At 45.5% G+C, this 22,908-nt stretch overlaps 1 protein-coding gene across 3 annotated transcripts in view; it reads left to right on the top strand.

Annotated features, from left to right (window-relative positions):
* Positions 1–22,303, top strand: part of LOC112266514 (cyclin-dependent kinase 15) — a 34,510-nt gene extending 12,207 nt beyond the window's left edge. For 2 of the 3 annotated variants that reach the window (XM_042297018.1, XM_042297020.1), the window contains exons 3-13: positions 2,999–3,139; positions 3,839–3,933; positions 5,476–5,555; positions 5,749–5,906; positions 6,196–6,319; positions 9,168–9,288; positions 11,826–11,919; positions 12,236–12,299; positions 16,424–16,472; positions 17,682–17,824; positions 19,714–20,407. In XM_042297018.1, coding sequence (XP_042152952.1) covers positions 2,999–3,139; positions 3,839–3,933; positions 5,476–5,555; positions 5,749–5,906; positions 6,196–6,319; positions 9,168–9,288; positions 11,826–11,919; positions 12,236–12,299; positions 16,424–16,472; positions 17,682–17,824; positions 19,714–19,823 — 1,179 coding nt within the window. In that variant the 3' untranslated portion in view covers positions 19,824–20,407. Of the gene's footprint in view, positions 1–2,998; positions 3,140–3,838; positions 3,934–5,475; positions 5,556–5,748; positions 5,907–6,195; positions 6,320–9,167; positions 9,289–11,825; positions 11,920–12,235; positions 12,300–16,423; positions 16,473–17,681; positions 17,825–19,713; positions 20,408–21,986 lie in introns of those variants that run through there. The other variant, XM_042297019.1, reaches the window with a different exon arrangement.
* The last annotated feature ends 605 nt before the right edge of the window (positions 22,304–22,908 follow it).

Genomic DNA, 22,908 nt, shown 5'->3' with positions numbered 1-22,908 from the left:
AGAGAGAATATATAGAATAGTCAACACTGCCCCCTGCTGAGAAGAGTGGGTGGAGGAGATGGAGGGAGGGAGGGACTGTAGATACACACACACACACTCCACCACCACCACCACTCAGCATTGCTCCCGCTTTCGCGTTGAAGTTGGAGAGGCATTTCATTTCAAGGGCCATTAAGTCCTGTCTCCTCCCCATAGCGGAAAGAGCACAGTCAGATTCGACATTCTACGTCTCTGAAAAGAAAGCGAGACAAAAATAGCCTTGTCTCCCCTCTGAGCTCTACATCCTAGCCTGCCCTGCCCTGTCCTCGACTACTAAAACAGTAATTACACTCTTTATGGAGCTAATTCCCATTTGATGCTGCTCTACATGGACCACTCAGCACTCACAGAAAGCATCATTATGTGGTGGTACTAACTGCCCTGTGTCCTCCAAAACCTGCACAGAAATATTATGTATGCAGTTAAGAAAATGTTTTCAGGGGATGGAAAATGGGGGAAATAGACCACATACAGTAAAAGCTGCTCGTGGTTCAGATTGGCAGGTTATGGCAGCTCTGTGGGAGACTGTTTTCACCCGCTGGTCTCTCCCCTCACACGCAGTCCCTCTCAGTCCTCACACCTCGCCCTCGTACAGGCTGGGAATGGGTCTGGAGCTAGATTGTGTTAAGCCTCAAACTGTGTTTTCGGGCACGCTAAGACTTTCTGGAGGGGTGGATGAGCAATGAGCGATGGCGGTTGAGGGATAATGGAGGAATTCTATCAATCACTCACTGTATTGTATTCGGAATGCCCCATGCAAATATTTGGGATTCCATTCAAATAAATACCAGAGAAGAAGACAGGAGAGAAGCCTCCGGTGATGTGTAGAGGAAATGAGACAGAACCCCTTCCCCCCTCCACCAACCCCTAAATGGAACAGAAATAGAATGTTAATTCATATAAAACACTCAAATTAGATTTCCCTCCATGAGTTCCTCTCTGTCCCCTTCCCTTTGCGTCTCTCTTCACACACACACACACACACACACACACGCACTCCGAGACACACTTGTCGTCTCTTCTTCAGCTTGTGCTGACTTGAATGTACACTCTTGTTCAAATTAGGTCGAGTTACCATGGTGTTTGCGTTTATCTGCTACTGGGATAGGGAGGGGGTCATGGGACTGTACTCCTGGAGCCAGACTCATGCTTGTCATATGAGATTCATGGCCAACCCACCGCACCGAAAACAGGAAAGAAAGAGAGACCGAGAGGGGGAAGGAGTGTGAGGAGAGATGAAAGTGCCTAGAAAGTGAGAGAGGAGGGAGAGGAAGATTAGAAGATTTGAGATGGAGGGTCAGGGCCACAGCTACTCTGTGTGCCCGGAGTTGCTGCTGGTGCTGTGTTGTGGTCGAAGAAGATGGAGAAAGAGGGGAGAAAGAGGAGAAGGAGGGGGAGGAGGAAGGAATGGAGGAGCCCCCATCTCCCCAGAGCAGGAGTGTCACGTCCTTACCGTCTGCTGAGGTAGCAGTGAGTGTGTGTGTGTGTGTGTGTGTGTGTGTGTGTGTGTGTGTGTGTGTGTGTGTGTGTGTGTGTGTGTGTGTGTGTGTGTGCGTGTGTGTGTCTGATTCTGCAGGCTTGGTTAGTGGCTGGTGCCACTGTGTTATTACTGTCAGTGTCCTTGGATTATCACACCAATACTGAGTGTCACATGATGTCAATGTTGTCGTGACTTTAAGGATCTCTCTCTGGCTGTCAGTGTGCCCTGTGCACATACCAATTAAGTTCAATGAAATGCTCCTGACGGGGAATTCTCTCTCAGGGAAAACGCTCCTACCTCTGCATTGACAGTAACCTTTTCTCCCGGGGAAAACGCTCCTACCTCTGCATTGACAGTAACCTTTTCTCTCGGGGAAAACGCTCCTACCTCTGCATTGACAGTAACCTTTTCTCTCGGGGAATTCCCCTTTGTTTTTATGCCAAAGTTGTAAACCAAGCTGGTGGGTAATGTATTCTAGCGGACTAGCTGCAAGATGGCCAGTTACGATAATAGAGGTGTCATCACAACAGCGGGCTGCCTGTCTCTCTTGGCCCTTTCTCCGCCCACGCCTGTCCACGACATTCAGAGAATCCACAACACACATTCTGCCGTGTCTAACGAATGTATTTGAGGAAAAAGGTGCCGTCGACAGGAACAGGGGAAAGCAATTCAATTGAATAGCGTAGCGGTGGTGAGGGGATGGATAGTGTTCCCGTGGGGCATCACAGGCCTCTGTATCAGCACAGCTCACATTGAAACGTCCTGTACTCTACTGTGACTTTTACACTGAGTACACCAAACATTAAGAACCCCCCTCTTTACCCTCAGAACAGCCTCGATTCGTCGGGGCATGAGTTCCACAAGGTGTCAGAAGTGTCACACAGGGATGCTGGCCCATGTTGACTCCAGTGCATCCCACAGTTGTGTCAAGTTGGCTGGATGTCCTTTTGGTGGTGGACCATTTTTGATACACAGGGGAACCTGCAGTTCTCGACACTGCGCCTGGCACCTACTACCATATCCCCGTTCAAAGGCACTTAAATATTTTGTCTTGCCGATTCACACTCTGACTGGCACACATACACAATCCTTGTCTCAATTGTGTCACGGCTTAAAAATCCTTCTTTAACCTGTCTCCTCCCTTTCTGTCTACACTGACATCAACAAGGGATCATAGCTTTCACCTGGATTCACCTGGTCAGTCTATGTCATGGAAAGAGCAGGTGTTCTTAATGTTTTGTATACCCAGCATCCTCTTTGTCTTTCATGTTGTTAGCCACAGTTTGATGGGGAGGCTGAGAAACTTTTCAACCTATAACTGTCTCCTCATATTGCCTCTTGTGTCTGTCCTTCTGTCTCTCTCTCTCTCTCTCTCTCTCTCTCTCTCTCTCTCTCTCTCTCCTGCCATGTGTTTATTTACATCCACCACTCTCTCTCTCTCTCCTGTCTCCCTCTATTCTCTCTCCTTCACCTGGCCAGTTGGATGAGACAGACCCGTCCTACTCCAAGCCCCGGCCTCACTGGTTCCACACGCTGCAGGTCCGCAGGCTGGCGGTCCAGAGAGGACGCAGCAACAGTGACCCTATGGGAGGGAAAAGTTTCGATCAGGACTTCCAATGGGTGAGCACTGGGAAGTTTAGCCTGATCCCAGAATCTGTTATCAAATCAAATGTTATTGGTCACATACTCATGTTTAGCAGATGTTATTGCGAGTGTAGCGAAAAGCTTGTGCTTCTAGTTCCGACAGTGCAGCAATATCAACAAGTAATCTAACAATTCCACAACTACCCAATACACACAAATCTAAGTAAAGGGATGAAATAAGAATATGTACTTATAAATATATGGATGAGCAATGACCGAGTGACATAGGCAAGATGCAATAGATGGTATAAAATACAGTATATACATTTGAGATGAGTAATTCAAGATATGTAAACATCATTATTACAGTGACATGAATAATGTGACTAGTGATCCATTTGTTAGAGTGGCCAATGATTTCAAGTCTGTATGTAGGCAGCAGCCTCTCTGTGTTAGTGATGGCTGTTTAACAATCTGATGGCCAAGAGATAGAAGCAATTTTTCAGTCACTCGGTCCCAGCTTTGATGCACCTGTATGATTTACTATGGTTTGTGACAATGACTTTAGGATTTGGCAAGATAGTACAAACAGATCTGGGATCAGGCTTGGCTTGGGCACCTGGTTATATCTGTAATGTACCTGCAGTTACCGCACTCTGTCAATATGAAGATGTACTGTAAATGTTTGAGGTCGGCACCTTACCCCACCTAACACACGCGTGTCCGTCCTCACAGAAAACAGGCCTACAGTTTGGCACAGCCAACTCCTACCTGAACCTGGAGAAGATAGGGGAGGGGACATACGCTACAGTCTACAAGGGAATCAGCCGGTCAGTATCAATCGATCAATCAGTTGTCATCAAGTGCTTATGCAGTAACCCGACCTTGACCCCGAAGAGCAAGCGGAATCTGAAGTCAGTACAGGTGCTATAAGCTGTAAGACATTACCACAACTCAACACTGATCAACAGCTCAATAATTACGTCACCCACCCTGATAACGTCCAATAGGTCAGTGTAGTCGTTCGTCTATGACACATCTTTTATACTATCCCTACAAACTAAACCGCTATGTCAGCTGGTATTGATTTGACTGACCCTATTTGCCCCCTGTGCTGTTTGTTTGACGAAGGACAAGGTCGTTTTTTTTGTGAGCGTCTATTGGACGGTTCTACGCTAACGAGCACAGAGCATATAAAGCCTCTCACAGTGGTTTCACTTCATACGGTCAAACAGCACACAGTCAAGGCTGCCAGAGGTCACGTCACAGATAGCAGTTTATGGTTCCCAAAAGTATAATATGTTACGAATAGAGTGAGACTAAGTTTTGTAGACTTTACCCTTGTTTAGAAGGCAAATGTAGTTATTTAGTTATTGCACACGCACACTTCACAGAGTAGGCTTTCCCTAACGGAAATATGCAAATGTCTGCTAGAACGTGACAATAGGATCTCGCAAGCTTGTGCTTGGCTCTGCCCACCCATTTGAAACGACAGGCTGTGTGTCTGTCTTGCTTTAGTTATACAAATCGCTGGTGACATTATGCTAGTGTTCAGGACAAAGAGCTTTATTAACTCATTAAGTCAGACTTCAGAAGAGCAGGCAGAGAGCTTTATTAACTCATTAAGTCAGACTTCAGAAGAGCAGGCAGAGAGCTTTATTAACTCATTAAGTCAGACTTCAGAAGAGCAGGCAGAGAGCTTTATTAACTCATTAAGTCAGACTTCAGAAGAGCAGGCAGAGAGCTTTATTAACTCATTAAGTCAGACTTCAGGCAGAGAGCATTAAGTCAGACTTCAGAGAGCTTTATTAACTCATTAAGTCAGACTTCAGAAGAGCAGGCAGAGAGCTTTATTAACTCATTAAGTCAGACTTCAGAAGAGCAGGCAGAGAGCTTTATTAACTCATTAAGTCAGACTTCAGAAGAGCAGGCAGAGAGCTTTATTAACTCATTAAGTCAGACTTCAGAAGACCAGGCAGAGAGCTTTATTAACTCATTAAGTCAGACTTCAGAAGAGCAGGCAGAGAGCTTTATTAACTCATTAAGTCAGACTCCAGAAGACCAGGCAGAGAGCTTTATTAACTCATCAAGTCAGACTTCAGAAGAGCAGGCAGAGAGCTGCCAAAAGCCACAGCTGCACTAAGATAAGAGTTTTTTCGGTCAGGTAGGAGATGTGATTTGATTGGTTGGCAGCAATGCAGAAATGGAGGGCGAGGTTCAATTGTGTTTTTCTTGACATTTAATGAGGTCCTGAATTGTACCTCTCCGTTATAAATGATAATAGATTACTGTATTTGCCTGTATCCTCTCTTACCATAACTGAGCCGTGGGATGTTCACCTTCTCTGTTACTCTCCTCTACTCTGCCCTCAGGATAAACGGGCACCTGGTGGCCTTGAAGGTGATCCGTATGAAGACGGAAGAAGGCGTACCATTCACTGCCATCCGAGAGGGTGAGAGCTTTTCCAGGAGGCACATGCTGTACATGCGAAACAGGATTGATACTTCGACGTCTCAGAGCACAGGAAATGAACTGAAGTCAAGTCATGTTAGCTTTAGCATGTTAAGGAGAATTGCAGGTGCTTTTCGAATTCAATTTCCACTGTGAGCAAAGTGAATTAGTATTCGCTCTGTGTCTCTGTCCAGCCTCCCTCCTGAAAGGCCTGAAACACGCCAACATTGTCCTGCTCCATGACATCATCCACACCAAAGAGGCACTCACATTTGTCTTTGAGTACGTACAAACAGACTTGGCTGAGTATATGACGCAGCACCCAGGGGGCCTGCATTCCTACAATGTCAGGGTAAGTTCAATATTTTGATCAACAGAACCTCAACCAAATACCATACCTTTTCCCTCTCACCCGAAAATCTGTCCTCTGCTCTTTCAGTTGTTTTAATTGTCACCATTGACCATACTCTTCCTGCATGTCTGTCTGTCTGTCTGTCTGTCTGTCTGTCTGTCTGTCTGTCTGTCTGTCTGTCTGTCTGTCTGTCTCTGTCTGTCTGTCTGTCTGTCTGTCTGTCTGTCTGTCTGTCTGTCTGTCTGTCTGTCTGTCTGTCTGTCTGTCTGTCTGTCTGTGTGTCCATCAGATCTTCATGTTCCAGCTGCTGCGGGGTCTGTCCTACATCCACGGTCGGAGGATCCTGCATCGGGACCTCAAACCCCAGAACCTGCTCATCAGCTACCTGGGGGAGCTCAAACTGGCCGACTTCGGTAAACCAAACCCTAGCTTCATGTTCACATTCTGGTTCAACCCTAACCTCAACCCTAATCCTAGTTTCATGTCCACAACCCGACTCAACACTAACCCTCAACCACAACCCTAACCCAAGCTTCATGTCCACATCCTGGTTCTACCCTAACCCTAGCTTCATGTCCACATCCAGGTTCAACCCTAACCCTAACCCTAACTTCATGTCCACATCCTGGTTCTACCCTAACCCTAGCTTCATGTCCACATCCAGGTTCAACCCTAACCCTAGCTTCATGTCCACATCCAGGTTCAACCCTAACCCTAGCTTCATGTCCACATCCTGGTTCTACCCTAACCCTAGCTTCATATCCATATCCTGGTTCAAACCTAACCCTAACCCTAGCCTCAACCACAACCCTTAACCCTAGCTTCATATCCACATCCCTGTTCAAACCTAACCCTAGCCTCAACCACAAGCCTAACCCAAGCTTCATATCCACATCCCGGTTCAAACCTAACCTTAGCCTCAACCACAATCCTAACCCTAGCTTCATATCCCCATCCCGGTTCAAACCTAACCTTAGCCTCAACCACAACCCTAACCCTAGCTTCATATCCACATCCCGGTTCAAACCCAACATTAGCCTCAACCACAATCCTAACCCAAGCTTCACATCCACATCCCGGTTCAAACCTAACCTTAGCCTCAACCACAATCCTAACCCGAGCCAACCCCTCCACAGCCTCTTAAGTTCTGGCTTGTTCATTGTCTATCCTCTGTAGAAGCCTCTCTCTTTATAGTGTGTTATTTGGTCATGTATACAGGTGGTATTATAACTTCATCTTACAGCTTCTATCTCAAGGCCATCAGACTGCTAAACAGCAAAATCACTAACTCAGAGAGGCTGCTGCCTACATTGAGACCCAGTCACTGGCCACTTTAATAAATGGATCACTAGTCACTTTATACAATGCCACTCTAAATAATGCCACTTTAATAAGGTTTACATATCTTACATTACACATATCATATGTACAATTGAGGTTTACATACACTTGGAGTCATTAAAATTTGTTTTTTAACCACTCCACAAATTTCTTGTTATCCAACTATAGTTTTGGCAAGTCGGTTTGGACATCTACTTTGTGCATGACACAAGTCATTTTTCCAACAATTGTTTACAGACAGATTATTTCACTTATAATTCCCTATATCACAATTCCAGTGGGTCAGAAGTTTACATACACTAAGTTGACTGTGCCTTTAAACAGCTTGGAAAATTCCAGAAAATGATGTCCTGGCTTTAGAAGCTTCTGATAGGCTAATTGACATAATTGGAGTCAATTGGAGATGTACCTGTGGATGTATTTCAAGGTCTACATTCAAACTCCGTGCCTTTGCTTGACATCATGGGAAAATCAAAAGAAATCAGCCAAGACCTCAGAAAAACAATTGGTTCATCCATGGGAGCAATTTCCAAACGCCTGAAGGTACCACGTTCATCTGTACAAACAATAGTACGCAAGTATAAACACCATGGGACCACGCAGCAATCATACCGCTCAGGAAGGAGTTCTGTCTCCTAGAAATGAACGTACTTTGGTGCAAAAAGTGCAAATCAATCCCCCAAAAAAGCAAAGGACCTTGGACCTTGTGAAGATGCTGGCGGATACAGGTACAAAAGTATCTATATCCACAGTAAAACTGAGTCCTATATCGACATAACCTGACAGGCCGCTCAGCAAGGAAGAAGCCACTGCTCCAAATCGCCATAAAAAAGCTAGACTACGGTTTGCAACTGCACATGGGGACAAAGATTGTACTTTTTGGAGAAATGTCCTCTGGTCTGATGAAGCAAAAATAGAACTGTTTGGCCATAATGACCATTGTTATGTTTGGAGGAAAAAGCGGGATGCTTGCAAGCCGAAGAACACCATCCCAACTGTGAAGCACGGGGGTGGCAGCATCATGTTGTGGGGGTGCTTTGCTGCAGGAGGGACTGGTGCACTTCACAAAATATATGCCACCATGAGGAAAGAAAATTCTGTGGATATATTGAAGCAACATCACAAAACATCAGTCAGTTAGTTGAAGCTTGGTCACAAATGGGTCTTCCAAATGGACAATTACCCCAAGCATACTTCCAAAGTTGTGGCAAAATGGCTTAAGTACAACAAAGTCAAGGTATTGGAGTGGCCATCACAAAGACTTGACCTCAATCCTATAGAAAATTTGTGGGCAGAACTGAAAAAGCGTGTGCAAGCAAGGAGGCCTACAAACCTGACTCAGTTACACCAGCTCTGTCAGGAGGAATGGTCCAAAATTCACCCAACTCATTGTGGGAAGCTTGTGGAAGGCTACGCAAAACATTTGACCCAAGTTAAACAATTTAAAGGCAATGCTACCAAATACTATTTGAATGTATTTAAACTTCTGACCCACTGGGAATGTGGTGAAAGAAATAAAGCTGAATAAATAATTCTCTGCTATTATTCTGACATTTCACATTCTTAAAATAAAGTGGTGATCCTAACTGCAAACTTCCGACTTCGACTGTATATACTGTGTTTTATACCATCTACTGCACCTTGCCTATGCCGCTCAGCCATCGCTCATCCATATACTTACATGTACATATTCTCATTCACCCCTTTAGATTTGTGTGTATTAGATAGTTGTTGGGGAATTGTTAGATTACTTGTTAGATATTACTGCACTGTCGGAACTAGAAGCACAAGCATTTCGCTACACTCACATTAACATCTGCTAGCCATGTGTATGTGACAAATACAATTTGATGTGATATGTGTGTTATATGTGGTATTGTATTCATGTTATAACTATATGGTTCCGTCTGTATCCACTAGGGCTGGCCCGGTCCAAGTCCATCCCGTGCCAAACCTATTCGTCTGAGGTGGTGACTCTGTGGTACCGACCTCCTGATGTCCTCCTGGGTTCCACTGATTACTCCACTGCTCTGGACATCTGGTGAGTGGACTGGACATATTTGGACATACAATATCCCATATTTGGACAGGGTCTGAACATCCTCCATAAACAACCACCCTACAGGCAAGGTTGCAATAACGTCATTTCAATCAGCTTTTTCCCACTGGACAGCCAGATCTGAACCCACCAGCATTGAACCAGATCAACACCAGAATACCACTGGACCGTGCCCATACTGTTCTAGAGACTGCATAACTACTTAGACCACTGTATCATGGCTCTTTCAAGACAACTGGGAACTCTGGGGGGGGTGTTTCCAGTTACAGTGCCTTGCGAAAGTATTCGGCCCCCTTGAACTTTGCGACCTTTTGCCACATTTCAGGCTTCAAACATAAAGATATAAAACTGTATTTTTTTGTTTAGAATCAACAACAAGTGGGACACAATCATGAAGTGGAACGACATTTATTGGATATTTCAAACTTTTTTAACAAAGCAAAAACTGAAAAATTGGGCGTGCAAAATTATTCAGCCCCCTTAAGTTAATACTTTGTAGCGCCACCTTTTGCTGCGATTACAGCTGTAAGTCGCTTGGGGTATGTCTCTATCAGTTTTGCACATCGACCATTTTTTCCCATTCCTCCTTGTAAAACAGCTCGAGCTCAGTGAGGTTGGATGGAGAGCATTTGTGAACAGCAGTTTTCAGTTCTTTCCACAGATTCTCTATTGGATTCAGGTCTGGACTTTGACTTGGCCATTCTAACACCTGGATATGTTTATTTTTGAACAATTCCATTGTAGATTTTGCTTTATGTTTTGGATCATTGTCTTGTTGGAAGACAAATCTCTGTCCCAGTCTCAGGTCTTTTGCAGACTCCATCAGGTTTTCTTCCAGAATGGTCCTGTATTTGGCTCCATCCATCTTCCCATCAATTTTAACCATCTTCCCTGTCCCTGCTGAAGAAAAGCAGGCCCAAACCATGATGCTGCCACCACCATGTTTGACAGTGGGATGGTGTGTTCAGGGTGATGAGCTGTGTTGCTTTTACGCCAAACATAACGTTTTGCATTGTTGCCAAAAAGTTCAATTTTGGTTTCATCTGACCAGAGCACCTTCTTCCACATGTTTGGTGTGTCTCCCAGGTGGCTTGTGGCAAACTTTAAACAACACTTTTTATGGATATCTTTAAGAAATGGCTTTCTTCATGCCACTCTTCCATCAAGGCCAGATTTGTGCAATATACGACTGATTGTTGTCCTATGGACAGAGTCTCCCACCTCAGCTGTAGATCTCTGCAGTTCATCCAGAGTGATCATGGGCCTCTTGGCTGCATCTCTGTTCAGTCTTCTCCTTGTATGAGCTGAAAGTTTAGAGGGACGGCCAGGTCTTGGTAGATTTGCAGTGGTCTGATACTTCTTCCATTTCAATATTATCGCTTGCACAGTGCTCCTTGGGATGTTTAAAGCTTGGGAAATCTTTTTGTATCCAAATCCGGCTTTAAACTTCTTCACAACAGTATCTCGGACCTGCCTGGTGTGTTCCTTGTTCTTCATGATGCTCTCTGCTCTTTTAACAGATCTCTGAGACTATCACAGTGCAGGTGCATTTATACGGAGACTTGATTACACACAGGTGGATTGTATTTATCATCATTAGTAATTTAGGTCAACATTGGATCATTCAGAGATCCTCACTGAACTTCTGGAGAGAGTTTGCTGCACTGAAAGTAAAGGGGCTGAATAATTTTGCACGCCCAATTTTTCAGTTTTTGCTTTGTTAAAAAAAGTTTGAAATATCCAATAAATGTCGTTCCACTTCATGATTGTGTCCCACTTGTTGTTGATTCTTCACAAAAAAATACAGTTTTATATCTTTATGTTTGAAGCCTGAAATGTGGCAAAAGGTAACAAAGTTCAAGGGGGCCGAATACTTTCGCAAGGCACTGTACCTTGAACGCACTGAAGTGGGAGATTTCTTAGTTCTCAGTTGTTTTGAACGCGGCATCAGTGGTGGTTTAAGAGTAGCTGCCACTAGTGTTGCCACCAGTACTTTCCTACAGAGTGAGTTACCTCAGGTTGGCTCAGAGAATGTTGCGTGTTCAGAAGAGTTTAACCTCTTGGCCTTTGTCTAACAATGTTTTGGTGCCATACTGAAAAACAAACGTTTAGAGTTGCTCTCCTAAGTAAAATATTATTTCCCCCCAGAGTTAAAATAATTTTGTACTAATGAATAGCATAAGCGTTGGTATAAACCATCCTGTGCATTACTGTTAATGATATCTGGGCAGGTTTCTATTTCACCTTTCCAAATAGAAAAGATTGGGACCACATGTTGTTTAAGGTCTTTGAATACAAAGAGAAATGTACCAAAAGGGTTAGTATTTTAACAGCAATAATCAAATGGGTTGGGCATAACCTAGGTATTTGCTTTCGTGCTGTATATTTCGGAAGGTTTTCATATTTTACCAAGGACACTTAATTGTGCCGATTATGAAGTACTGAAGAAAGATGTCCCGTCCTTCTCTGTCTTTTCACTGATTATTAAATGACTCCCTCCAACCGGTGTTGTCTTCCAGGGGAGCTGGATGCATCTTCATTGAGATGCTCCAGGGGACGCCAGCCTTTCCAGGAGTGGCAGACGTCTTTGAGCAGCTGCAGAACGTATGGACTGTGAGTAGGATCCCCCTTTCACTCTTTTCAATGGTATCATCCTCTCTCCACTCTTAGAAAAAAAGTGCTATCTAGATGCTTAACAGGTTTTTTGGCTGTTCCCTTTGGAGAACCATTTTTGGTTCCAGGTAGAACCATTCTACAGCGGGTTCTTCGTGGAACCACAAAAAGGTTCTACCTGGAACCCAAAAGTGTTTTCTTATGGGGACAGACAAAGAACCCCTTTGGAAGCCTTTTTTCTAAGAGTGTAGATCCATAAAAACTAGTAGAGATGGCGGTTGACGGCTCACTCTGGACCCTTTTTGTCTGTCTCCAGGTCGTAGGGGTCCCGACCGAGGAGACGTGGCCAGGAGTGAACGAGCTGCCCAACTTCAGACCAGGTCAGAACCTCTTCATCCCTTTCATCCTCCTCCTCCTCCCTCATGACCATTACAATCATCCAATCTATGTGCTGCTGATAAAATACAGTCATTCCCATTGGGTCAGAGAAAGGTCAGGGAGGGATTAGTTTGGGATTAGTCCGGGTAATCTACACACTTAATAAAGCTTGACATAAACCACAGCAGACGAGACTCATGGTTTGCTGTGTGGCTCATCCCTAACCACTAGGGGGTAGAAGAAGTCAACGAGATACATTTTTGTTGGGGTTGTATGAGACTGTGAGCCTGTTGGTCTACAGTACTACTTTTGCTTTCCAGACTCTGGCATTTAAGACGGCTGTGGGAAGAGAGTATTTCAGCTCTTTCTAATGCACTGTGGTTTAAGAGAGTTGAGATGCATGGCGTGTGGCCGACAAACACACCTGCGAGAGGAGTCCGTGTGAAGGCTATGTGTGGGAGTTAACTCTTTGGTCTGAGAGAGAATGATGTCAGGAACAAGAAAGACCTTCAAATGGACCTCCAGACGGTGTGGTTTTGGACAGAGCTCTACTCCTCTGACTCGCCTATGCTGATCTCTCACTTTCACCTTGTAAACCACTCTCAACGACACCATACCCAGATGTGTGTACTTGTCAGTCGTTTATACTCTTCCATCCAACCCTGAGATTTAAACCTCATACTGAGTTGAACCTGAGTCAGCCTGTCTTCCCACTCTTCCAGTAATGGGCTACAAAGGGAGTTCGAGGGTGACATGTTTCACAGCTGACTGTGTGTGCGTGTTTAACTATACTATACAATAAGAATAGTAAACTATACAAGAATAGTAAACAAACAAACATTTGTCCAACTGGGGACATTTTGTTAGTCCCCACAAGTTAAAATGCTATTCCTTTGGGTTTTAGGGTTAAGGTTAGAATTAGTGTTAGTGTCAGGAGCTAGGGTTATGGTGAAGGTTACATTTTGGGGTTAAGATTAGGTTTTGGGATTAAGGTTAGGGTTAGTGTTAGGGTCAGGAGCTATGGTTATGGTGAAGGTTACATTTTGGGGTTAAGATTAGGTTTTGGGATTAAGGTTAGGGTTAGTGTTAGGGTCAGGAGCTAGGGTTATGGTGAAGGTTACATTTTGGGGTTAAGATTAGGTTTTGGGATTAAGGTTAGGGTTAGTGTTAGGGTCAGGAGCTAGGGTTATGGTGAAGGTTACATTTTGGGGTTAAGATTAGGTTTTGGGATTAAGGTTAGGGTTAGTGTTAGGGTCAGGAGCTAGGGTTATGGTGAAGGTTACATTTTGGGGTTAAGATTAGGTTTTAGGATTAAGGTTAGGGTTAGGGGTTAGGGAAAATAGCATTTTGAAAGACTGAATTGTGTGTCTCCACAAGGTTAGTTATACAAGACTGTGTGTGTGTGTGTTGCGCTGCAGGAAATATGGGCTAGTCTTTGTCTCTGCTAATTCCTCCCCTACAAGACCCATAGGAATTCAAAACCTCAGACTGTTAAAGTCTTAAAGTTCCTCAGCAAACATGAATAAATAAACATAAGATTCATAAATGCTGAATAAATGCATAGATGAATCTCCAAACTACACAGTGGGTCCTGTCTGCTCTGCCCCATGCAGTTCAATAAGGGCTCTGACATTGGTTGGGGGCGACGAGATGCTGAGAGAAGATGGGCTAGTAGAAAGGTCTGGAAGTCAAAAAGAGAGAACGTTCTGTATAAAATATGTGTAAAGCAAACAGAGCGGTGAGGCTGGGAGATGAGAAGATAGACAAGACAGGCAGATGCTTGCGCACACTAAAGTATGTGAGTGGAGTGGAGCGGAGCGAGGAGTAGAGCGTGCCCAATTTGACTGGAGCATAAGAGCGAGATTTTTAAAGACTGGAGCATCGGTCTTCTCGCCCGCTCCAATTTTGCTCCGGTAGCGCTCACTTCACGAGCTCTGGGCATGCCGGTCCCAGCATGCATTTGTAGTCTGCGTGTGTGCTGCTATAGCCCTTTGCTTTAGCTACTGTCATGGAGTTCCCTAAATATGTTCATAAAGACACTGATAAAACACACAGGTGCTAAATCAAGGTGACGTACAAAGATGAGGATGAAGAGCAAGTGCGATGATTTAGTGTCCACGACTAAAGAATCCTTGTGGAATCTGAAAAGACACATATCCCAAAAGCATGCTATGTGCACCTGCTAAAAGAAAGGAAATAGGTGGGTAGATAACTAAGTGTGTCATCGTGGCAAAGCATTTATAAACTTAAACGTTTTGTTCATTTTCGTTCTAATATCTATACAATAATTGATTTTGGCCCAATGGGCCTGGCACATTCCCACGTTCAAGGAGCTTCCGTTTTCATTCAGTTATTTTGCCTAAAAAAACTTTAGGCCTACCTATAGAAAAACAAAACACAACTCAGCGTCTCTGCCCAACCTGGCAAGAAGGGCCAAAAGGGTATTTAGCATCCACAACTGTTCTGCAAGTGTGGGGAGGATATTAATTGTCTGCTGCTGACCTGCTCTCCAGGCACCATCACTCATGTTTCTGAAAAATTAATTCTTTAAATGCTTTCATTTTTTTGTTGAATTTGTATTTCATTCTAAGTAAGTCGCAGCCTATATGCACAATATATAAATTATAATGGTTTAATACAATGAAATGTGGTTGAAATACTGAGCCCTTTGCGTCCCTACCAGCCTATTGTGTCACACTCACAAATGCTTCACAATTTATTTCTTTGTAGGCTATAGGTTTGAAATAATAGAAATAATATAGCCTAAGTAATTAATTTCCGTTCCTTCTTACGCTTCCTGTCTGTCTCCTGACCTATTTAGAGTGTTTATATGACATTCTTACATTCACCTTTTCATGTTTATTCAAAATAGTTTTCATTCAAATCCATATGGTTTGGTTTCAATACTTAAAAACCAATTGTTAGTTCCAGGTAGGCACGAAAATAGATGGGTGTTGGTTAAATTGGGATTTGAATGAATGGAGCGAATTTGGCAGTTTGATTTCCCCTGTGAGCCCGGAGCGGTTTATAGCTGAGCAGTATGGAAGCACATGGAGCACTGGGAACAGTGTGCACCCACCAACTCCAGAGATGAGCAGGACTTTCAACCGCTCAACTCCGCTCACATGCTCTGGTACACACACACACACACACACGCACACGCACACACACGCATGCATGCACGCACACACAGGCAGGAGGGTGAGCCAGACAGCTTTCTCTGCCCTGTCTGTGTGGGGGTGGGGGCGCAATCTGGGCATGAAGAATGGCTGGACTTAGAACCTCTGTGTCTGACATGGGGGGGTGAGAGCGAGTGCAGGCGTGTGCACATGCACGTTACTGTGGTGTTTTAGGACACCCATGTTGGTTGTCCTTGTGTGGGCATGACCCTAGGTATCTTCTCCTCTCCCCATCCCCCCTCTCCCCCTCTCTCCCTCCTGGCTGACTCCCTACCTGGCCCCCTGACTGCTGCTGGCACCACTGGGCCTCTCCAGATGTGGGAGCTGAATGGACCAATAGATGAAGGCCTGGGCAGCTTTCAGCAGGGCAGAGCGGGTGGCCAGCACAGAACAGGGAGAGGCCAAGAAGGGAAGAGGGAAAATATTGGGAAAATATTCCTTCAGTGACCTGACTGGCCAGGGGAAAGTGATAGCTAGCCTATACTATAGAGAACGCTTGTCTAAAAATGTATGTTTGTTTATGCTCCGTTGCACCCTGCAGGAGAGACTGAGCGTATACATGTTTTAAATATTTTTTTGAAGTGTTTTTATTTCAAACAAGTTCAATCTCCACGGTTCACTATTAATTCATCATGGAGCATCGGGGCTGTCCAAAGAACCGGCTAATCAACCGTTAAAACACTCTCATTTAAAACTCTACGCCAGGGCCCAGAACAGAAACCACAAATTGCGATCAGTAGTGCCAAAGCATGTTTGACTTAGTCTCCCCGCCAGGATACCCTAGCTGTAGCATGAATCATCAAAGAGAACACAGACATTCTTTGTTGTTGTTGTTGTGTCCTGTGGGCTGACCACCTCCCTGTTCCATCGTGCATGCCTTTGCAGCCATAGTTGCAGGCCAAACATTTCCGAACTAACCTGCTCGTGCTGCTCTCCTCTTCCTACAGTGTGGTTTCAACCATGTGAGCCCCAGCAATTCAGGAATGTTTGGAAAAGGTATGGTGAAATCCCTTTGCTCAGTGTTCTGTCAGCACTATAAGTTTGGGAATGTGTTTAACATGTCTTGCAGATCTGTTTAACTCGTGCAGGTTCGTCTAATGAATCTCAGCAACCTGCAAATGTGAACATTTGATACAAATACTATTCCGTTCCAGCATATAAGTGACTGTAGAGGTAGAGTTTGGACACATGTGTACATAGTGTAGGGTACGGAACTACACCGTTTTGGACGGCCGTGTGTGTTTGCCCATTCCATTGCCTCCGGCTAGGGGGCGCAGCAGAGGTGGGCAGTTAGCCCTGTGGTAACAGGAGATTCTTTGTCTGGCCAGGCGTGTCTCCTCCCCTCCTGCGGCCTTCCTCCCCCTTCCTACCATCATGGTGACATCTGACCCAACACAGCTCTGCTCCTGTACCAGCCCACAGGGGGGGCCAGACACACACACACACACACACACACACAGGCACATACACACACGTGCACACACACACAGTCGGGTTATGGGAGAGAGAGGATGTCTGGAGTAGTCTCTGACTCGCTGTCATAACAAATATGAGACCCACTCAACAGTCTGTAGCACACTAATGCAGTCTTGTCTGAAAAAAATCACTCTGAAATAGGAAAACACATTACTAGGAATATGGATCTAATGGATTTAAATGAGAGACAGTGAGGAAGGGAGAGAGAGAGAGAGAGAGAGAGTTTGAGCGAGACTCAGGGGAGTTATGGTGTGATTTTTAATGCAGGTCTTTTCAAGACTGATGAATGGGAGTCGGTCTCTCCCCCGCCCATCTCCTCCCCCCTCTCCCCCACCCATCTCCCCCTCTCTCTCTTGTTCTAGCCATGGATTTAATTAACTAGACCCCCTGTTGGGACCAAATGCTCTTTTCTCCAAATACATGGACACTGTCAGAAAAACACACACAGAAATAGCAGATAATTACATTGTGAAATAAAAGTTGCTTCGGTAGGACAGCGAGGAGGCACACAAAGCAGGGGGGGTACAGAGCTATGCACGCCAGTAGCGAAAATTTACTTGAATTAATGCAAATGACTGAGAAGTGTGGCTGGGTTGTTGTTATATGTCTAATGGCTGTGGATGTAAAGTAATTTACATAAAGTACGTGTATCTATTGGGGGTTGTCCGTCAGTGTGTGCGTGTGTGTGTGTGTATCTCTTATAGTCAGTCCCCTCTGCTTCCCCCTCAGACTGTCCAAGTTGCCCTATAAGACAGAGGACCTGGCCCAGAAGATTCTGATCACCATCCCACGAGACCGCATCTCGGCCCAGGATGCACTGCAGCACCCCTATTTCAACACGCTACCGCCCCCCATCATGCAGCTACGAGACAGTGAGTGTGTGTGTGTGTCACTCCACATCAGTGAAACACATAACATATCAATCTCTCTATGCAAAATGAATTTGTGTTTTTTTGTCACAGCAATGACAGTCAAGTGATGCATTGTGTGTGTGTGTGTGTGTGTGTGTGTGTGTGTGTGTGTGTGTGTGTGTGTGTGTGTGTGTGTGTGTGTGTGTGTGTGTGTGTGTGTGTGTGTGTGTGTGTGTGTGTGTGTGTGTGTGTGTAGTATACACATGTGGGAGACTAAGCATGTGTTTGTACGTGTGCGTGCGTATTCATGCGCATATACAGTATTTCCCTCCTCTGACACCCCCCATCAACATTCTCTGTTTCTCCCTGCCGGGGAGATAGATTGACACTCCGTTGCACTAAACTCCAGTGCAGTTTGTCACTTAAACAGTCTACCCATCCGACACATGATTAAAGACACGAGCTTCCTACTGTGAGCACAGATGGCTCCTTTGAAGAGATCAGACTGTCTCCACAGCTCTCGGGTGGCTAAATAGATATACATCAGGAAAGTGGATGTATAAGTAAGCAGAGTTGCATTTGAAGTCTCTCTCCACCTGTCTGTCTATCCCGCTGACAGTCTGCCTGGTTCGGTTTGAACATAGATGTGTCTTTCCAGGCCGTAGAAATAATATTCAGTGAACAGAAGAAGAGTACAGGGAGTACTAGGATAGATATTAGTGAAAATGTAGGAATGTATTAGATAGGAATAAAGCCTCAGGGGATACAGTGTCTGATATGGTCAAGCAGTAGCCTTCCAGCTGAATGTGTCCTACACACACATGCTGGCAGATGCATGCGCGGGAGCGTACACACACACACACACACACACACACACACACACACACACACACACACACACACACACACACACACACACACACACAGTCTTGCGCATCTAACCTTGTGGGGACATACAATTCAGTCCCATTCAAAATCCTATTTTCCTTAACCCCAAACCGTACCCTTACCCTAACCTTAACCCAAAAACCTAACCTTAACCATAAACCTAACCCTAGCTCCTAACCCTAACCCAAAACTGAACACATTTGACCTCCCACCAACAAAATTTCCCCAGTTGATCAAATTTTTGTTTGTTTACTATCCCCACAAGTATAGTTAAACACACACACACACTCTGCTCTTTCGAGAATGAGCCATCATTACTGCTACTACTCTGCATGGCATCCCAGACAGTAGGGGAGAGACATCAATGAACAGAGCGGAGAAGGAGAATAGGGAGCGAGATAGAGCAACTGAGAGAAAGAGAGCGAGAGAGAGCAACTAAGAAGTGAAAGAGCGTGGGGAGAGAAGGTTCTCTCCAGGAAGAACAAACTTATTTTAATGATGCCAAGGTCTTGGCAAGGCAGAAGGGAGAAGGCCTAGAAACAGACCAGTAGTAATGAGTAGCCCTTCTACTTTCACAAAATGTATCACAATATAACTGGAACAGAGGCGAGCAGCATCAAGTGTTGAGAAGAGAAGCCATTGTAGTTGTTAGGGATGGGGCTCTAGCTGGACTGTACACGACCACACCCAACACCAGGTGCCTATGAGAGGCCCCTTTGATCGCGTCCCAGCGAGTAGCCAGTAAGTCTGGAAGGAGGGCGTGGTGGCGTTTTAGGCTCTAAGCTGTCTGAGCTGCCATGATCGGTATCTGTCAGACCAACTGCCCTACAAGGCTTCTCCAGGAGTTAGTGTGGGAGATGTTTATCTTTTGGTTACTGTTAGTGAGCTGGCTGAGGAACTTTTTCACCTGACTTTATAATGATGTGAAGCCGTAAGAGTTGCCTGACTCTTGCTCTCTCTCTCGCTCTCTCTCTCTCTCTCTCTCTCCCCCTCTGTATCTGCTCTCTCTACCCCCCCCCCAGCTGTATCAGTCTTCAAGGTCCCCGGAGTGAGACTGGAGACAGAGGTGAAGGATATCTTCAGTCCCAGTCTAAGTGCTGGTGATAATGGACCCCTAACCCACTGGGCTTGACCCCTAACCCCAGGCCCATAGCCCCAGGCCCCTAACCCCAGGCCCCTAGCCCGGTCCGCAAGGCTAGACCACCATCTGATCAAGATGGAGAGGCATGAGGCGTCTCACACACACACAACACTTAACTACACCACCAGCGTCCTCCACCAACCTCTGCTCTTGACTCCACCCAGCATTCCTCAGTCACAGTTCCCATGTTGTAAGAAGACAGGAGAGAAGAGGGAGGTTTTGAATGGTACCTGGTATATCACATATTAGATGATGTCAGAAGTACTGTATGCACTGTATATACTCTCTATCTGAGACCCGGTGTCTGTTGGTGGCAACGGAAAGCGAGGCAATGTCTACGAGAACTGTCAGGAAGCTCAGAACAGCTTAACATCTTCCTCCTGCTGAACCACCTCCTCCTGCGTCCTCCCTCTCCTTCTCCTTCTCAGAGCGTCTCCCTGGACTCACTATGCTCTCTCTGCCTCCTCCTAAATCTACACTGAGATTCAATGATGACTATGGGTTTGTTTTGCAGATGAGTGTTTTATTTTGTACTGCCAAAACATGCATATATTATATACCTCTTATATTAATCAGGTCCTTGTGAACCATGATTGTTCTTTTGCACAGCATGTGGGTGGGTATCCCTGCGACAGAACGACTGTGACGGTTGCGTGTACACTGTACCTCATGTCGTATTGTACCCTGAAACTTCCTCCTCGACACCCCACATAGCGTATTTTTCGGCAATCTTGTGATGTCCACTCTTCAATTGTCCTACACTTGGGTGCAGCTTTGCCTTTAAAATGTGTGTGTGTGTGTGTGTGTGCTTCGTGAGAATGAGTGAAGGAGTGTGTGAGTCAATAAATGTTGCAGTAATGATATGTGTGTTATTTTCTGATGTATACATGTAGAACTGCCTGCAGGTCTACATTATCATATGTCATTTGTTGTCTTCTCAAACACGCTACACTATCTATACAAAAGTACGCGGACACCCCTTCAAATGAGTGGATTTGGCTATTTCAGGTGTCTAAAATCGAGCACAAAGCCATGCAATCTCCAAAAACAAACATTGGCAGCAGAATGGCCTCACTGAAGAGCTCGGTGACTTTCAACGTGGCACCGTCATAGGACGCCACCTTTCCAACAGGTCAGTCAGTCAAATGTCTGCCATGCTAGAGCTGCCCCGGTCAACTGTAAGTGTTGTTATTGGGAAGTGGAAATGTCTAGGAGCAACAACGGTTCAGCCACGCAGTGGTAGGCCACACAAGGTCACAGAACGGGACCGCCGAGTGCTGAAGCGTGTAAAAATCTTCTGTCCTCAGTTGCAAAACTCACTACCGAGTTCCAAACTGCCTCTGGAAGCAACGTCAGCACAATAACTGTTCGTCAGGGGAGCTTCATGAAATGGGTTTCCATGGCCGAGCTGCCACACATAAGCCTAAAATCACCTGCGCAAATGCCAAGCGCCGGCTGGTGTGGTGTAAAGCTCGCCACCATTGGACTCTGGAGCAGTGGAAATGTGTTCTCTGGAGTGATGAGTCACGCAAGCTTCACCATCTGGCAGTCCGACGGACTAATCTGTGTTTGGCGGATGCCAGGAGAACGCTATCTGCCGCAATGCATAGTGGCAAATGTCAAGTTTGGTGGAGGAGGAATAATGGTCTGGGGCTGTTTTTCATGGTTCGGGCCCCTTAGTTTCAATGAAGGGGAATCTTAAAGCTGCAGCATACAATTACATTCTAGGCGATTCTGTGCTTCCAACTTTGTGGCAACAGTTTGGAGAAAGGCCTTTCCTGTTTCAGCATGACAATGTCCCTGTGCTCAAAGCGAGGTCCATACAGAAATGGTTTGTTGAGATTGGTGTGGAAGAACTTGACTGGCCTGCACAGAGCCCTGACCTCAACACCATCGAACACCTTTGAGATGAATTGGAATGCCAGCCCTAATCGCCCAGCATCAGTGACCGACCTAACTAATGCTCGCGACTGAATGGAAGCAAGTCCCTGCAGCAATGTTCCAACATCGAGTGGAAAGCCTTCCCAGTAGAGTGGATTTTGGAATGAGATGTTCGTAGAGCAGGTGTCCACGTACTTTTGGCCATGTGGTGTATATTGTTGTAAATGGCTTTTGTCCTTCCTGCCATCCTCCCCTTTTCTCTCATGAACTTAGAAAGACTTCTGTAGCATGGCAACCGTGCTGTTTTGTGAAGTGACTACATTCCTAGGAGGCTCCTCCAGTCGTACCGACTCCGTCCATTATCGTCCCACGGACCATCTCTCCTCGAAGACTGCAAGTCTGGACCTCCTGAAGACTGGCTGCTGCAGGGCCTCAGCTGGTATGTAATCTACCACTACACCATGTTTTAACTCTAGTATACTGTAAAACAAACTGAAGACACAGGACTGGGCTGGCACAAGACGGAATGTGTGTGTGCATCTTTGTGTGTGTGAGAGAGATAGAGGGGGGAGAGAAAGGTGTGTGCGTGCGTGCGTCGTGTGTTCGCGTGCGTCGTGTGTGTGCACATCTGTGTGTGTGTGAGACATAGGGGAGAGCAGAGAGAAAGGTGTGCGTGTGTGCGTGTGTGCGTGTCGGGGGGGGCTAAATGTTGTAAAATAAGACATGTCCAGGTGATGAATAACTCTGACTTCCTTTTCTGTCATAATCTCTCATTTCACAACACTATCCCCACTGGCTGGCTCTCATGTACAGTATTAGCTTTCATACTTAATGAATAGACACCAGGTCACCGCAGAGGGAGAGAAGGAGAGCAAGGGGAGAGGAAATTGAGTAGAAATATGGGGCAATGTTATGTTTACTTACAGAGTCTCTGTGAGAAGCAAGAGAGTTCCAGTCTCACATGTCCTGCGTTAACTCCCTAGTCTGAGGGTTAAGGAGTAGGGTGAAGTTACCCCTAGGGCCTAGATGCTGATCTTGGGTCAGTTTTGCATTTCCCCCCACTAATGGCTATGGTTAGGACTGGGGGAGGGGGAGCTAATCCTACATCTGTACTTAAGGGACCTTCACCCCCGAGCGAGGGTTTACCCTAAATGAAGTTGTTCTCTCCCATCATCTGAGGGCAGTGTGTCTGTTG

Source organism: Oncorhynchus tshawytscha, linkage group LG14 (genome assembly GCF_018296145.1).
Source record: "Oncorhynchus tshawytscha isolate Ot180627B linkage group LG14, Otsh_v2.0, whole genome shotgun sequence".
Lineage (NCBI taxonomy): Eukaryota > Metazoa > Chordata > Actinopteri > Salmoniformes > Salmonidae > Oncorhynchus > Oncorhynchus tshawytscha.
This window is presented reverse-complemented; position numbering and strand designations above follow the sequence as displayed.